We start from the raw sequence: 18,950 nt of genomic DNA on the forward strand, positions 1-18,950 counted from the left end.
TTTGTTTTTCTACTTTGCATTCACATTGCTATAACTATTCATCATTCATTGCCCCGACAATTGATTTTTTAACCCTAAACACCCTTCTTTCAAGAGCATGCAAATCTTGCGTGCTACACACTTTATCAAGAACAAGAAATATCACATATAATTACCTTGAACACATGAAGTTGGCCTTTACATTACTTACGCCTAAACTCTACGGGTACACTCTTAATTAAGCAAAGAAACACACTATAAGCTAAGTTCAGAAGATAAAAAAACACGACCTTTCCACATATCACATGATGATGTTAAAATCCTTTGAAAAGAAATATCCATGAATCCATCTCCTTAAACACTTGCACTATTTATCGAGCGACATGCTTTGATAAGCACCCATAAAAAACAACAAGAAAAAACACTTGCACTATTTTAAAAGTAGCTATGGTAACTTGGCAAGACACCCTAACAAAGAGGACAAGTGGCAAAAGAAGGAGCAAGTGTAAATATCAGGCAACGGAAGGGCTTCTTCCCAAAAAAGAGCCTTTTTTATTATTCGCTCTCCCAACGTTTTCTTTCTCCAATTTCTCGTGGAGGCGAGGAGATAGACAAGAGAGAGAGAGAGAGAGGGAGGAAGGGGACGGAGGAGGAGGAGGCGTGTCTCGCGATTGGACAGGGCGCGAGGAGCAAGCGCGCGCGATCCCCGAGGCGCGGGAGCCGATTCCGGCGCCGGGACACCCTCGCCCTCGCCGGGCCGGCCGTTTCGGGCGCTCTACCGCCGCGGATTCGGTGGGATCCGGCCAAGAACCGGTTGGTGGAGGCCTGGAGGACGGACGGGATGGGGGCCGGGGCGGAGCCCGTCGAGGCTGAGGAGGGGGCGCCCGGGAAGGAGGAGAAGGCGGCCGTGTCGTGCTCGATCTGCCTCGACGCCGTCGTCGACGCGGCCGAAGGGGAGAGGTCCACCGCGAGGCTGCAGTGCGGCCACGAGTTCCACCTCGGTAAGCCGGCGATCTGCTCATGCGTTACCCTTACGGAATCTTGCTTTCATATTCTTGTGATTATTATTCTATCGTAAGGCACCCGCTCCAGGGGTTGGGACGGCAGTGAGATGACCTTTGCTAGTCGGAATTCGGCAGAATTACGATCATTTCAAGCTGTTCTGATTTCTGACGTAGTTCCGATTTCCTGTTAAGGTTGGTTTCGTGGGCATATTTCGCAGCATCTTTCTCAGGGAGATAGGAAGATCCAGTTTTCGGGGCTTATTTGATGTCAGGATGACAATTGGGGATCACGCGACGTAACCGTGTATCAACTTGGGTAGGTGCTCGTGTAGGCGTATTCTGCGGTAGCTTACTCAGGAGTGATAGGAAGTTGCACTTTTTGATCTGATGTCAGCTTGACGGTTAGGGATTGTACACGGCATAATCATGTCTCTATTTGGGTAGCTTCTTGTTTTCTCGGTGGAATAGGGTTGGGTTGTCTAGATTGAATTGAACAAGAAATTGATATAGAATGGGACTCCTATTCCTGGAAACTTATGTGCTTCTGAACCAGCTGTCATTAGTTTCTGTTTCGAAGCTTGGACTTCAGAGGCTGAATCAGTGTTGGCTTGAAGAGCTTAATACGTAACAAGGAAATGCTAAGACTGAAACTAAACTAAGAGGGACTTAAAGATGATACTCAAATTTCAAGAACTGCCACTTTGGTGGTTTCCAGTGCCGGCTCTGGTTTTTTAGAGGTCACATGGGGAACCCCCATTAATGGGCCGAGCAGAGAGAAAAAGGCGTTTGCGTACAACAACGCGTAAAATATTGTAAAGCCATAAACACTGATTTCATTAGCATCAAATAGCTCATAAATATTCTTGCTTCTATTCTGAACATAGTACCATATACTTTATAACGGAAAAAAAGAGAAACAGCTTGCTAACACACTCCCAAGGCTCCAATAGTCATGAAGAAGTCTTCACTTCCATGCATTTTGTGTTGCAAAGTCATCAATGATAGTGTCTATCGCTTTCCTCTTATTTTCTTTCTCACAACCAAATACTTTTTGGACAACATGTTCACAAGAAAATTAAGAGAGAGGACACCAGATCAGCAACGACTGAAACTGATTATCTTCTTCAAGTACCAACCGAGCAAACCGACATACTCTAACAGACGGATTGGCTGCAAGTGTTGTAAGGAAAGATAAATCGGTTGCCAGGTTGAGAACACAAAAAGGTAGATCCGGCTGGCCGAGGCTAATTGAAAATTTGATCCCACAATTACCTCTTGTTCACTCTCTTTAATTACTTGCCCTAGTCCGTAGCAGTGGCCGGTCCATGCCTCCGCCTACGTGCGGTACCAGGGGCATGACCGTGTGTGCCTATGCGTGGGTGTGATGCAAACAAGCGGACAAAGTGATCGAGGTGCCTCCGTGCGACCGTGCGTGCTTGCTAAATACCTATTTTTTAGGGAAGCTTGCCGAATACATGGACCTAGCTGTACGTGGATACTAGGTAGATGGGCCTGTGTGGGGCCTTTTTCTTTTCTTCTATTATGGATCAATACTAGGCCTTTATTTTTGTACTAATACTTTTATTTATGTACTGGGTCTGGGCCCTTAGTTCGGCTAGGCTCCAGGCTGTCGCCCTCTTGCCCTGGGCCAGAGCCAGCCCTGGTGATTTCATCAAGCAGTTCGTGCTGACTCTGACTGTTGATTTTAGTGTGATACTGTACTGGATTTAGGGTCCTCGTTTCTTGTATATTCGATTTGGAATCAGCTGAAGTTTAACAATCTTTAGTAAAAACGGTCTTGAACAGAAAGGTTAGGAAATTCGCACATACATAGTGGACACGAGAATAGATAACGCACACAAGAGTTTTGCACTCTCGGCTGTGACCTCTTATCCAAAGCCGTTTCTTCCCTTCTCTATTATCTCATGCACGAACAACTGAGGATTACTTGTTCCTTTAATAGGTAGACATGCAAACAGTCCAATCAAAATTGTTTGATCCGAACATTGCTCTTCACTAGCTACACGTGGATACCTTCAGCACTGCTACAACCTCTTCTCATGGAACAGCCATACGACTGGGCCAAATACATCACATGCATGTAGCCTGACACTAGCACATACAACCTGATCAGTGTTGGGCCTAGATTTTCTCTCAAAACCTGGGCAATCATGCTTAGGATTTATTTTTTCGGACAAAATCTCCATAGCAAATCACCTAACACAAGTTGTCGCGATGCCGGCAATCCTGGCCTGGGCTAGAGGGGCGGTAGATCCATCTTCGCCCCTGAATCTGATCACTAACATGTGAGCATAGACCATATCGCTGTTGCATGCATGAATTACTTGGTCAGTTAACACATGTGTGGGAAAATATCTAGTGATACCATGTCTTCCATGATACCATGATACCACTCTTCACAATTTGATTTTGCATGCTTCGAAAAATTCCGAAATAAATTTGTGGATGTTCATAAAATGTGTGTTTGCAGTCCCTAGAATTTGCAAAACCAAATTTGAAATACACATGGAGAAACAAAGAAGACAAATCCAACATTAATAGTGTCACAAAAAGAAGAAAACACAAAATGACACTATTCACATAGCAATTTGTCTTTTTTTTTGTTTCTCTATGTGTATTTTGATTTTGGTTCTGAAAATTTGGAAGAAATGTAAACTCACATCTTGCGAACACCCATAAATTTATTTCGATGTTTTTTACGCTTACAAATTTGAATTCTAGAAGTGGTATCATGGTATCATGAAGTGTGTGGTATCACTAGATATTTTCCCCACCCTGTGCTCTTTGTTGATCTGGCCTCTTTGCCATAATGCCACATAGGCAACTAACTAGAACTTAGTTGACCAATGACCACTTATCCAACTCTATGGCAACAATGCCATCCATGATGCATCACAATTGAGCATGAACGAAGCACCTAAACAATAGGCTTAACTCCAACAGTGCAAAGTGTCCAAGGTGTGATTAGACTGTGATTGAGCACTGAGGAAGCAGTTTTGTACAAGGGGATATGGTTGTGGTGACCCTGTGGGGTGAAGAGGTGTAATTGCATGATTTATGCAATGCTACTTACTCTGCTGAGTCATGATACTTAATATTCTTTAACCAACCTCAAGCTGTCGCTCTTAAATTATGTGTTTGGCGATCTTTTGTTTATTCCAAAGACAAATTAACTATGCCTATGTCTCATTGACGTCTGTGCCCTGGACCTACATATCAGTGGGACATGGAATGGCCTTCTACGGATGCCGTCTGTTTGGAGTGCAAATATTTGAATTCTGGATTTCAATGTTTTCAGATTGCATTGGATCGGCATTCAATGCCAAAGGAGTTATGCAATGCCCAAACTGCCGCAAAATTGAGAAAGGGAACTGGCTCTATGCAAATGGATCCCGTCCCTCACAGGATATCAACATGGAAGAGTGGGCTCATGATGAAGACCTGTATGATGTTAGTTACTCTGAAATGGTATGTGATCATGTAAACGTTATTCTTAAATATTTATAATCATTGTTTAATTAGGAATCTGTACCTTCTTTGTAACATGCTTGTTTACCATCATAATTTTCTTGCGTGTGAAATGTTAATTCCGTTTTGATTTTCTAATGATCGACATGGTTTCTTTGTTTTTCTGCACTGACAGATGATTGACACTTGACATGCTTGATTATTTGACCATTTTGTTTTGTCTGACTACTTGTTATTCTTGTGCAAATTTTATTACGTCTTCTGTTCCCCTAATATCACGAGCTTTAGTTTGTATATAATGTTTTGGAAACATTTGGTTGCCACTTGTGGCTTCTCCACTGCTGAAATCATTTAGCATTGATCTGATAGGTTTATGGCTGCTTATGTGAATTAGAGGTATCATGTTCTTATAAAGAAGATACAATGTTGAATGTTGCTGAGACAATGAAGAGAAATTTTCCTTTATCTCTTATTTCAGTGTTTTTCATATTATATGCATAAACCAGTGTAGACCTAATCTGTAGAGTGCTTTAGTCTTGTATATCTTATTTAAATAACTTTGTAATTTGTCCATATTGTTATTCCTTGCATTCTGCTGAATGCACAAATATTCCTGAGATCTATGTTCTTTCTGCTTATTCAGTTGTTTCTGCCTTTCTGCTTATCCACCTACCCTGCACATCTATGCTTCATTGTTGTATTTCCGAAACATTTCTACAGACTATTTTTTAATCATACCTGAACTAGTCATTCATAATTCTGTATTTACTGTTTATTTTAACATGCATATGCATGTTTTTTCCGGGAAGGCAGTTACTTCTCCATACATACTCTGACCAATTCTGATTGATATATATTTTAAACGTGCAGCCATTTCGTTTTCACTGGTGTCCATTTGGTCGCTTAGCACAACTTCCATCGTTCTTTGAGTATGTTCTGTACTTCAAACTATCATTTCTGTTTATATTTGAACTCTGTCCACAGAGCTAATTTCATGCATCCACGGATGTACATATAGTTTTCATATCCAAGTTCTATTTTTTTCTTGTAAATTTGTAGTGCAGGTCTACTATCTTCAGTATTTCACATAGTGTATCTTGATAAACAAGATGGAACATTGAAAAGTGGAAAGGCTGTGCAGGTCTACTATCTCCAATATTTCACTTAGTGTATCTTGATAAACAAGAAGGAACATGGAAAAGTGGAAAGCCTTGCCTCTTTCTTGGACACGTTTTCACCTGTGTAGAAATCGTGGGTGCCAAAGTTCCTGTGATTTTTTTACTAGATGTTGTATTAAACCATTCATATATTTATATGTTACACTTACAGTTACAGTTTGGAGACTAAATGAAATGGTAACATTAAAACTCTGGTGTCAAAAATCTGTTTAACTGATGCAAGAAAATAATATGAACACCTTTTTCATTTAATCCTTCTGTAATTAAGAGGAGAATATTCTGCTATTCTTGATTAATCTTCATGCTGGTTTTCTTGCCACAGTAGATTATGCATGAATTAAAGCATCCTACAAGTATTAGTTTACAAGCCATACTTAAATTTTAACAGTCTACAATCGACATAATTATAACCAAATGACTGGTTAGTCTCACGGGTGATAAAATTAGTGACACAGTTATTTTGTCATCATTACCTAGTACCAGTATCAGTTGGCCAACAAATTCTTCACTGAATGAATATAGGCTCTTGTCATTGGCGGAGTTAGGACATTAATCTTGTGTAAGCAGTCCGAAGTTTTGTAGTTAAATATATATGTATTTGTACGATTTTTTCATAATTTGTTGCATGATTTTTTGCTTGTGTACCTAAAAAACTGTGTAGTCAATTGACTACATAGCTAGTACGTGGCTCCCCCACTGGTTCTTGTATCACACTTGTTCTTTGTGAAGTACTTGCAGAAATTTAGCTATGCCATATATATATATATATTATGAGTTTTCAGCATATAGAAAGTTATGTGATTGGTCTATTATGTTACTTAATCTTTTCCTCTCTTCTGTCAGGGAAGGAGAATCATCACCTCCAGTTACTTGTAAGTTCTTATTTAAATGGGATCTATTTGTAAAATTTAAGTTTGGTTCAGGTCTAAGTATGCCTGGCTATTTTTCATGCAGTTCATGACTTTATGGGCCAGCAGGTGTTTGCGGAGCATCCACCTGTATCTGCGGCACCAGGGGCACATCCTTGCCCGTATGTTGCGTACTTGCAACCTCTTCCATCATTGGCCTCATCATCAAGCTCCCATGTCCCTGAGAGAACTATGGATGGGTCTGTGTATCATGATCATTGGAATCACCTGGCTGGCCCATCAGATGGGAGGCCCTTGCACACGGTGCCACCCACTGATTTCCATCATAACCATTGGGCACATCTGCCGCATTCCTATGCCCAACCCAACAGTAATAATGGGTTGACTGAGCAGCCAGGGGTCCCTTTCGGAACAATGAGAGCTGCAAGGGCTGACGGTGATATCCAACGCCGAGGGTCTGTTATTTCTCCATCATACTTCAGCAATGGGTAAATTCTTTGTCTTTCTCCACTCGCATGGCATACTTATCAAGTTCTCATGACATACTTATGGTCTTCTTATGTTTACTGGAAGTATGCCAAAAAATGTTGCATTGTGCTTTTACCTCTGCCCTGAAACAGATGATGTTACTAAATTGCAGAGTTTTCCACATGACTTTGACCATTACTTCTGTAGGAATATCTAAGTAGGAGATCATTTCTTACATTACAAAATAGTTTTCCATGACAGAACTAATGGTACTATCTGCACCCAACCAATATAAAGGCTCTTATCAAATTAGTTGTCAAAGATAGAAAATTACTGCGGAGCAGCCTCCTGTGGTTTTCGAGATTATGCTATGTTGGTTGGGTATGCTGTAACAAGATGTGAGTCTGGGTAGTATGAAATCAGTTGCTATAGTAGGGTGATGGTAAGCGTGTTATTAATAAAGAAATCCTAAGTATTTCTTCAGAAATCAATCTGTTTTGTTATGGCAGAAACTATAGTGAAGCTTTTGATGCATGAAATCAATCTGATAATCTTTTTTTTTGTTTTGTTTTCAGATCTGGCTCTAGATCTAGAGCTCCTAATGTTCCCCCTCTGGTACCTCAATTCATGAGGGGGCATGGCAACATCAACGAACAGTACCAGCAGAATCCATCATCTAGCCTTTTTGCGGGGGCTCATAGATCGGGAGGCATGCGATCTGCCCCTCCACCTCAACCAGAGAACCCAACATTTTGCCTGTTCCCACCTGGTTCGTCTGGCCATAGTTCAATGGAGACTGATGACGCTGGAGGAAGCCGATTCTACGCCTGGGAGCGTGATCGCTTCGCGCCATACCCATTAATGCCAGTCGACTGCGAGACAAGCTGGTGGAGCTCGCAGCAGTCTCATGGGGCATCAGAATCCACAGCAGCACCAGCACCAGCACCCGCGCCGAGGAGACTATTCGGGCAATGGATCGGTCTTGGCAGGTCATCGCCCGAAAATAGATCGTCAGAGGGCTCATCATATCGACAAATGCACTCTCCTCGGATGTAGCGGAGGCAACCTAAGTTAAAACTTCACATTCGGAACCTGAGTTGCTTGTAAGAAACGATGGAAGAAGCCCATCTGTATGAAATTAAGCCGGGTTGCATGGTAAAACTTCTGGAGAATTCTGCGAGGGAGAAACATGAAATAACCCGGAGAGGAACGTTTTGATTTGGTTTATGTGAATTCTATCTCGTACATATTTGAAACCAAATTGGGATTTTCGAAGTTTCAACCTGTGGCATGATTTCCTATGTTGCTTTCTGTTGTTGGCTGGACGCCAGTCGGTTTAGCATGATCGCTGCTAAAGAAATTAACTGCTGGGTGCTTGCTTTTCTTCCTCCACACTAAAAGTATTGACTAGTCCGCTACATGCATGCTTGGCACGTTGCCACGTGAAGTATGGCACGTCGCCACTTTATCCTGTCTCCACATCCAATGATGCCATGTTGCCACGTCATCCTGCTGCCACAGCCAACGATGGCATGGCCCACCATCGACGTCATCCGCCACAGCCAACAGCGGCACATTGCCATGTCATCTTGCCACCACGGCTCAGAACTCTTGTCTTCTAGTTCTTGCTCCGTGCTGCTTCTTGCGTTTGATAGCCGAAACCTGCTCCATACCTTGTGTAGCACCGACGCCGCTGTACTTCCCCTGAAATTTTTGATAGAAAACACCACCTGCCCTAATAAATTGTCAAGAAGGACCACACATGAATGAAATTGTAAAAAATGACCACCTCTGAGTGGCGGGCTTACTAGGCGACATGTGGCACCTACCTCCGTTGGCCGTGGTGGCAGGATGACGTGGCGATGTGCCACCGTTGGCTGTGGCGGCAGGATGACGTCGATGGTGGGCCATGCTGTCGTTGGCTGTGGCGGCATGATGATGTGGCAACATGCCATCGATGGTTGTGGAGACAGGATGACATGACGACGTGCCAGCTCAGCGTTCCGCCACGCACCGTGGCGGCAGAGCCCACCACACTCTACGACCATAAAGAGGTGGTTTTTTTTTGCAATTTTATTTACAGGTGGTCCTTCCTACCAATTTGTTGGGGCATGTGGTCCTTTCTGTCAAAATTTCACGTCCCCTTACTCCCATACCATGTGCAGCACTACCGCCGTTGTACATCCCCTCCACTAGCGAACGAGACGCCACCACTGCGCTAGAGTGTGGATACTGTAGCTGGACCGGATGGAGTAAGCCGAGGTGTTGAGCTAGCTAAACTAGTTGACGGCATTTTTTAGGGGTAAGGCTGTGTTTGGTAGAAAAATATTTTTAAAGTATTTCAACAATGCTATAGTTTCTTAAAATCATAGTTTCAAATACTTTGATTTGTTTGGCTGTGACTAAAGGCTGCAGTATTAATACTTTATTATATATACCTTAAAACGTGTTATTTTTTAAATATTGAAAAAACGATTTGAATTTTTTTTCTTCTGAAACTGAAATATTGCCGGACGATGCATAAAATACTATAGTTTCATAATACTACCTCAGTTTCATAAATACTTTGTTGCCAAACTAGACCTAAACAGTTCATGCATTGGATGGTCCGATTACAAATCTAGCACATCTGGGAGAGGTGCCAATCACGCGCTGACCTCACCAGATCGGGCAGCTAACTTAGCTATATCGTGAGCGTCTCCATTGAGTTTTCTCCTAATTTGTACTATCGCCCTGTTTAGAAAAGCAAGGCATGTATTTTTAGTTGAAAGTTAAACCATGTTAAGTTTGACCGAACCTTTACACGAAAATGACACTATATTTTATACTAGTGAATGAATACACTATGAAAACAAATCTTGTGGTATATCTATTGATATAGATTTGGTAGATACTCCTATTTTTTTTTATCTCTATATTTAGTCAAACTGATTTGGTATTTGGGATACTCCTATTTTTTTTTTATCTCTATGCTTACTCAAACTTAAGCAATGTTGACTTTGAACTAAATTTATATGCCTTGTTTTACGATCGCTTGCAACTAAAGCAATGCGACCTGGTTTCTACTGGCTCAGAGCACACACAGACACAAATAGCATAGTCCAACTATTACAAATTCGCTCGGCAGGCTCATATACCAGCAGCAATTTTGAAAACCGTCACTCTCACATGGCCGTTCGCGGTCTAGGGCTAGATATGGTGGGGCCCTTCAAGATGTCCCACAAAGGAGACAGATGAGCTAGTCACTATCGACAAATTCGCTATTATAATGGGTAGATGCAAAACCCATCAAAAATCTAGATGGACTGACATCAACAAGAAATTATATTTCGGTTTGGTTACCCCTACAGTATAATCACCAACAACGAGACAAACTGATACAAACTTCGCTCAAGGACACATTCTGCAAACAAAAAAAGATAAGGCTCGACTTGGCGTGATTCACTCACCCTGGTCCAGCATGGGATGCATGTTTATCACGGCGTGCATCGACCATCACCGGATGAAACAATTAAAAGCATAGAGCTATATACATTTTTAGTCCCACAACTTGTCTACGATGCGCAAATTAGTCCCACTTCTTGTAAAATGGACTATAGTAGTCCCACAACTTGTCTTTGCCATGCAAAACTGGTCCAAACAACTGGCGAGGTTCGTTTTGCACAAATGCCCCTGCATATTTACCTAGAGCACATGCGGCTGTCGTGGTGCAACCTCATACGGTCCCGCCTGTCAGTGGATGAAGAAACATATAAAATAAGTTGTGCAGGTGAGACTTCGAACTCACGAGCTTAGGTCAAGGGTTACATGTGGAAGCCACTTGAGAAAGCAGTTCTTTGTGTTCGATGTTGCAACGCGCTTGTATTATCTCCTGAAACATGGTTTGCTGGTATAAAGCTTACTTTGCTGCCGTGTTCCTCTAGTTTCCAGAACGTGAAGATCTTCATCAGGTAGTCAAATGGCATAAGCAAACCTGCATCTTCTCGATCTACCATTCTTACTTTTTATCCCAAATAGAGAAGTGCAGCATGATAACCACAATATATCATGTAGTCCTTTTATCTCGAAATATATGTTGGATACATTCAAATTTAGCTAAATTTACGATCTATTTCGAGAAAAAAAGGAGTACTAATACTATCAGATGCGAGAAAATAGTGGGCGCGCTAAATTTTTTGCCCCGCGCGCAGGAGATTTGGTGCGCGCGAAGCGCGCGGTATAAAACGGCCGCGCGACGCGTCCTCAACCGCCGCTGAAAAGTCTCTCCCGCCACGTGCCGCCCTCCCGCCTGCCACGCGCCACTTCCCCTTCCACGCGCACCACCGTCGTCGAGACCGCGCCGCCTCCATGGCCCCCAGCGCAACTGCTCTGGTTTCGTGGGTGTGCGCGCCTGCCCGTGCGGCATGTTCTACGTGGAGATCCGCGCCGGCGGCGCTCGCCTCACCCTCGGCACCTTCGCCACCGTGGAGCAGGCGGCGCGTGCCTACGACGTGGCGGCATGGTGCCTCGGGCAGAGCGCCTTCTACCAGCAGAAGAAGGCAGAGCGCAGGGCGGAGAAGGAAGCCATTCGCGCGCGCAAGCCGTTCATCGAGGCGCGGGAAGCCGGCCCGACGACCATCAGCGAAAACAATGAACGTTGGGCGGATTTGGTCCTGACTGAGCCATCAGAGTTCGTCAGGATTGGACTTCGAATTCTTCGATTTTTAGATGTATTGTATCCGTTTAATTATCGTTCTTGTCGTTGTTTTAAAATATATTTTAGTAGTATATTTAATCTTATTTTCAATCATATGTATGCAAAACTTAATCTTAGGGTTGTATTTACAGCGTTCTCGTGAAGCGCTATTTCCTCGCGCGTCCGAAAACCTAGAGACGCCCGCATCTAAAAAAGTGAAAACCGACCCCTGTAAAAAATTGAGCGCACCAAAGATGGGCGCCTGTGTTGAAGATGTTCTTACTTCTAAGCATTGAGGTGAACAACACCAGCATACCGCCCTGCACGAGACTAGAATATTTTAACGTTCAAATTGACACATCAAGCTTCATAATTAAGTGGCTGGCACCTATGGCCTTTAAATCCAGGTCGTGAGTTCAATCCCCGCCACCTATTTAATTTAATTTATGTGTTTCTTCATCAACTGACAGGCGGGACCGTATGAGGAGGCATCACAAAACGGCCACATATGCTAGAGGAAAATATGGAGGGGCATTTGTGCAAAAGGAACAGCGCCAAGTGTCCGCTTCTCGGTTGTTTGGACTAGTTTTGCACATAAAAGACAAGTTGTGGGACTGCTATAGTCCATTTTACAAGAAGTGGGATTAATTTGCACATCATAGACAAGTTGTGGGACTGGAGGTGTATATATCTCAAAAGCATATGATGTAGTGGTCAGGCAGGCCTATCGTGTCTAGCACGTTGTAACGTTATCTAGGCTGTTGTACGTCTGTCATGGCTTTGATGATCGGTTTAGCTAGGATACGATGGGCGTCTTGTGGAGATTTAGTCCACCACCCATCGGATCGTGAAGATATTCTTCATTCTGTTGACATAATATAACCCTTGTAACGATGTGATGGATCAATTATTATGATCTCAAACTTGCATCCAACCATGATGCACGACCCAACTACAGGGTTATTCCAGACAGTATGCGACGCGAGGACATGGCCTGGTTGATATATCAGCAGGTTGTGAAGAAGAGGAGAGTAGCCATAGCCGAGACACTGCCCGGCTTAAGGAGGAGATGAAGGTCCATTTCTCGGCGAAGCTGCTCTCCGGCCCGGTGCCGGTCTACTTGCTGGCGCTGGCCGTCCTCTTCCTCCTCACCCACGCGCACTACATGGGGCACGTCGGCGTCGGCGTGCCGCCCACCGCCAAGCTGGAGGAGCCGGCGGTGAGCGTGATGAGGCACTGCGACATCTTCCGCGGCGAGTGGGTGCCGGACACGGCGGCGCCCGCCTACAGCCACAAGACGTGCGGCATGATCCAGGAGCACCAGAACTGCCTCAAGTACGGCCGCCCTGACCTCGGCTTCCTCAAATGGCGGTGGAGGCCGTCGGACTGCGAGCTGCCGCGGTTCGACCCGGCGCAGTTCCTGCGATTCGCCCGCCACAGGTCGCTCGCCTTCGTGGGGGACTCCCTGGCTCGCAACCACATGCAGTCGCTGCTCTGCCTCCTCGCGCAGGTCGCGTCTCCCAAGGACGTATCGCCGGATCCATCGGACCAGCAGAACAAGGTGTACCACTACAGGGCGTACAACTTCACCGTCGCCATGTTCTGGTCGCCGTTCCTGGTGCGGGCGCGGGAGCCCGCCCATGACGACCCCGCGCACACCGCCCACTACAGCCTCTACCTGGACGAGCCGGACGACAGGTGGGTGTCCCAGGTCCCCAGGTTCGACTACGTGCTGCTCTCCGCCGCCAACTGGTTCTCCCGCCCGTCGCTCTTCTACGAGAAGCGCCGCCTCGTCGGATGCAGCTTCTGCAGCCGCCAGTACGGCGTGCCGGACCTGACCCTGCACTACTCGCACCGCAAGGCCTGGCGCGTGGCGCTGCAGGCGATCAACGCCCTGGACAACGTCACGGGGCGGGTCATCGTGCGCACGCTGTCGCCCATGTCGCACTTCGACAACGGGACCTGGGACCAGGGCGGCGACTGCAGGCGGACGGAGCCGCTCCGGAGCAACCAGACCTCCATGATGGACGGCCGGGGCCCCGACCACCGGTTCTACGCGGCGCAGATGGAGGAGTACCGGGCGGCGGAGAAGGCCGCGCGGGCCAAGGGGACGATGCGGCTCATGCTCATGGACGCCACCGCCGCGATGCTCATGCGGCCGGACGGACACCCCAGCCGCTACGGCCACCGCCCCGGCGACAAGGTGCAGCTCTACAACGACTGCGTGCACTGGTGCCTGCCAGGGCCCATTGACATCTGGAACGACATGCTATTCCAGATGATCCTCGTCTAGCTAGCTAGCGCAACTCTCATCCCATTATGAACTACTTAGAAACACTAGTTTGGTGGAGGGATGTGTGGCGGCAGTTCATCTTTACAAAAAAAAAGAGCTTTTTTCTGTAAAGATGAACTGCCGCTTGCTGGCTACTTATTCAAAGCCATCTTCGGCGTGCCCACAAGAAAACAAGTTCTAAGTAGTTTCTCAAACGCCGCCACACATCCCTCCACCAAACTAGTGTTTCCCTAGCGCCACCGTCTCGCTCCTGCCAAGCGATCTCGCCGGTGATGGAAGGGGTCTGAAAGGGAAAAGTTGTGAGTGAGCAGGTTGCACACCCGTATTTTTTGAGGTTGTCCTTTTTCGTATATATCTCACACACTATCAGGGGCAAAGCTCCCAATAGGGGCAAGGTAGGCAGCCGCCCTACCTTGATATTTGATGAATACACTTACATGCATGTGTTTGTTCTGAAAATTTTGAGTAGTTATACGTTGAAAAGAAACTCCGCGTGAGAAATTTATGCTTGTTTCAGTGAACACTGCGTAAAATCGATTACAAACCGAAAACATAGACTACTTACCTCAAAATATGGACTCATATTCTAGGTGTAATGTGAATAAAATTGCTTGTATTACAGATATTTATCATTGATTGGACCTTAGTATATACAAGATAAGCTCGAGTTATTCGTTATTCATACTCGTAGAATTGAAAACTTTGGAGATTTCCAGTATTTGAAAGACACGTCATACTTTCTCTGACCGCATTATCACCCCATTAAGATGATATTAGTTTTACCCGTAGCGGCATCAACAATTGTAAGGAATTTCCTGGCAACAAAGATAATCAACACTGAGTTGAGCATCGAATGGGGATAATCAAACGTCTTAATTGTTTGAATTACATTGGATTTAAAAAAAGAACTAAAACTTTGCCACTGAGTTGACATTATTGGTATATTTTTATGTTTTATTTATAATCAAATATGTTTTTTTATTGTATTAAGTGATTGTGTTTGAACCATATACATCACTATTGATTTAGGAATATTTTAATATTTGCATCATTCAATGTTTTTCTTACCTCAGATTTTTTCCCCGTCCTTCTCCACTACGCACTATATAAAGTACATGTTTGAAACTTTGCGGGGCACTCAAACATTACAACTAGAATCTAAAATGTACAAAATAAAGCTTAGTTCATAGGTTCAAGCCCCACGAACGTAGATTTGGGTTCATATTATTTTTTTCTAAAATATTTATTGTAGGGGCATCTCCTACCGTATTCCTTTCAAAAAAAACATACAAAATATAGTTTTGAATTTTTGGGGGAAATTAAAAAATTCAAATATTTAAATTCAAATCATTTTTAGATAAACCAATATATTCAATTCCATAAAATTCTATTTTTTTCCCATATTCTATGTCAAATGTTTTAATGATTTGCAAAGTTTCAAGTTCAAAGGTTTTATGGTGTGGGAGATAAAAAAAAAGTTGTTTGGACGAAAAAAATGCTAGCGCATATCTTAATGTACCTATGACCAGATTAGATAGGTGTGTGCACTGAACACCCTGCTCAAAAAAGCTTCCTTCGAATTTTAAAGCCATCTTCGATTGAGCTAACACGATCCCATTCTCTCAAGTCTCCGCGAGGAAAACTCTAGGGCGTGTTTGGTATCTTTGACCGATTTTGGGGTTCTCTGGGGCAGGTCATGTGGATGTTAGCCAGCCCAAAATAAGCTAGGGTCATATTTGGTTTTGTTTGGTTGGTCATGAAGAGTTTTTTTTTGTCTGAGTGGAGATTTCGGCTGAGAGTGTTTGGTTACACGGTTTGCAATCCATGGAGCAACCCAAAAGCAAGTAGCAGCTATTTGGTTGCCAGCCAGATACATATGGTCCTTTCCATGTGTGGTACGGTTACCAGACATACCACATAAATGAACATTCAAATAAGTTCAAACAGACTGGTTAACTATTAAGGAGGGTACCACAGTACGATCGACGCTTAATAGGTTTAGACACAAGGACCAGACAAAGCATAAGTTCACACACGATTGACAAAACTTTAGACAGGTCTTACTGCTATAGATAGATCAGTAGAGCTAACGACATCATCAATTTATATCTTCCACGACCTCCTAGCGGATTCTCCATGGTCCTGGAACCTGGTCATCACTTCACATCAAGTGAAGTCAAAGATGACGACTCTGTAGATGCCCAGAGCTTCCTTATGAAATGTGGGGAAGTTGCCAATCTTAAAATCATGGGTAATGGCAAAGGCTGTCCACCCCCGATCGATGATGGATTTAATTTGTCACCGTCAAACGTGGTCATCATGACTCAATTGCATCTTGTGTTGGTGACCAGGGTGATTGTGGAAGGGATCTTGCCGAACCATAACACGAAAGGCTTAGGGATTGGGCACGCTCCCATGGCACGTAGGCTCAAAGATGACTCGTATGAACTTCTCTGGACCCTCCTCGTCGTGGAAGTGGACGACGTTGGTCAACCTTCCTCAAGGCCTCTGTAAGGGTATATTGCCCCTATGTGCGATTTTGGTAATTAAGTGACAACCCCTATGGACTAATGTTTTCATTGAGTTTATATGAAGGAATATTCCATAGATACTACTTGTATTCCATGTGTTGGATTCAAGTATGGATGCCATGAAGATAAATATATACCTTGTGTTTTGGCACCAAGATCATCAATTTGAAGATATATATGTGATATGATCAAGAAGAAGAAATGAAGATGGAGTTCTTATGTGGAACTCAATATTATCCATGCTCTAGCTTATGTGATAATCAACAAATGATCAAGATCTTGAGTGCTTGATTCCAAGTGAAGAATTCAAGTTATGGCTCTTAGTCGGTGTCATGATAGTCTCATGAGTTGAGCTATGGTTGACTAAGATTTAGAGCATGCAAACAAATGAAGAATTCTATATACACCTCAAGATAGTATGATAGAGCATGAGAAGATACAAGGTTGACCAATACAAAGAGCGAAGAATAGATTCAAGATTGGTCAACACATGAAGCATGAAGAATGTGCCACGTGAAGTCATGTGGTATGGTAAGCCTTGTCAATTATGCTTTATGAACTAACCCATCATATATGTGCCCTTGTGTTGTCTATGTGGGTTAGGTATCTTTCCATGGGCATGCATCAAAAGTGAGATCTCATATAGCCCATGAGAGGATGACATCAAGTGGTGATCGTCATCAAGGTCGAGTTGGACAAGTTCAAAATGAGCATCTCAAGTGGATCACATGCTTGAAGCTTGCCGTCCATTTGGTGATAATGGACATGTGAAGGTGTGCATCAATGAAGCTATCCCATCATGGTGTATGTGGGAGCAATTGTGAGTCTTCACGAAGCAACAATGATCAAGTGAGGCATTCCGGCTTGAGTGGAGCTTGAAGAGCTATCATCAAGATCAAGCGGGATGCGCAAGGCAAATGTATGGCCTTGCTAGGTTTTCCTTTTACCGGTCTCAAGTTCTTAGGGAGCTCAATCCTTTGCATAGTTTGCATATTAATTTTTTATGAGGTTAGGGTGAATACCATAAGAGGCCATATTAAAAAAAACTATAATTAAGATATAGACATGTTTAGTGTTTACCATTATGGAAACCATTAAGTAGGCACAAATGGGCATAATATATTACCAAAAGATACCAGACATGTTCTTATTTCATTATCGTCAAAAGGATTCTTAGGAACTAACTTAAGAAAGGAACATAATATCCTAGATCTTGGTTGACAACATAGTATGACAAAATTTTCTGGATTCGCAGAAATATTCTGAGTTCAGTGTAAATTAAAGAGAAAGTAAGAAATACATGCATAAATAGTCGATATATATTTAAACAAAATAAGTGATGTTAAAGCAAAAAAGGTAAATAGGTACCTGGATACCAATTTTACTCTTCGAGATAATGAGGCTGCACAATGTTATCGCTAGTTTGACACAAAGTAGATTTTGTGGAGTTTCAGTACAAAATGGTTGTTTAGTAGATGCTTGCGTTGTAATTTTTGTGAGCATAGGAAGTAAAATTGAAAGAAAAATCAGCAGCAGAGGAAATGATGCATGCACATCCTGATGACACTATTGTACACCACAATTCCACGATATATTACCTTGAATGATAATTTTATTTAATCAAAATACTATAATCTAATATGAATGAATCATACATCTTTTTGTCGAAACTATTGTAGAGCAAAACTGAGCTCAGACTGACATGGAATAAATATTGTACGCCACTATTCCATGATATATTACCTTGAATGATAAATTTGTTTAATCGAAATACTACAATCTAATATGAATGAATCATACATACTTTTTGCCAAAACTATTGTAGAGCAAAACTGAGCTCAGACTGGCATGGAATAAATATAAACTTACTCAAATGCTCAATAGCTGTGACCACGACAATCTTGGTACAACCTATAAATGAAGACTATGATATCTCCAAATCACCAAGCATATATATAAAAATTTCATCGTCATACATGAGGTTGTATTTTTTTTAATCCATGATGATACCTCAATAAGATCATCAACATAAGAACTAAGTTGAAGAATGGTTTCTCATGGAATCTAATATATAAAATCATGCTTATATAGCTGAAGGCTTCAGCAGGGTGATTCCACTATTGATGAGTTCTATACTCAGAGTGCTGCTATTTGGCGTCAGCTTGATTCTCTTCGTACAGCTCTGTGTGCCACCTGTCCCTGTCTGACTGTGCGCGTGGATCTGGAGTTTTAGCGCGTGTTTGAGTTCTTGTCGCGGCTCTGCAAGGAGTTTGAGCCGCGTCGTGCCCAGCTGCTTGCCCATGGTCGTGTTCCGCTCTCTGAGGTACTGGCTGAGCTTCGTGCTGAGGAGACTCGTCTTCGTGGTGCTGGTCTTCTTGAGGTTCCCTCTGTACTTGCTGCTCGTGGTCCTCCTGTGCCGTCTGCTCGTGGTCCTCCTGTGCCGTCGGCTTCGTTGCGGTCTCCA

The 18,950-nt window shown here is 43.5% G+C and overlaps 2 protein-coding genes across 2 annotated transcripts; both read left to right on the forward strand.

Moving 5' to 3' along the window:
* Positions 1–615: 615 nt before the first annotated feature.
* Positions 616–8,269, forward strand: LOC124649453 (E3 ubiquitin-protein ligase IPI1-like). The gene is made up of 6 exons (XM_047189084.1): positions 616–980; positions 4,303–4,472; positions 5,343–5,401; positions 6,494–6,522; positions 6,605–7,007; positions 7,563–8,269. The coding sequence occupies exons 1-6, from the start codon at positions 821–823 to the stop codon at positions 8,041–8,043; spliced, it is 1,302 nt and encodes a 433-aa protein (XP_047045040.1). The 5' UTR covers positions 616–820; the 3' UTR covers positions 8,044–8,269.
* Positions 8,270–12,731: 4,462 nt separating this feature from the next.
* LOC124706590 (protein trichome birefringence-like 20) lies at positions 12,732–13,955 on the forward strand. The gene has a single exon (XM_047238251.1). The coding sequence runs from the start codon at positions 12,732–12,734 to the stop codon at positions 13,953–13,955; it is 1,224 nt and encodes a 407-aa protein (XP_047094207.1).
* Positions 13,956–18,950: the final 4,995 nt, after the last annotated feature.

The sequence above is a fragment of the Lolium rigidum genome, chromosome 4, assembly GCF_022539505.1.
Source record: "Lolium rigidum isolate FL_2022 chromosome 4, APGP_CSIRO_Lrig_0.1, whole genome shotgun sequence".
Lineage (NCBI taxonomy): Eukaryota > Viridiplantae > Streptophyta > Magnoliopsida > Poales > Poaceae > Lolium > Lolium rigidum.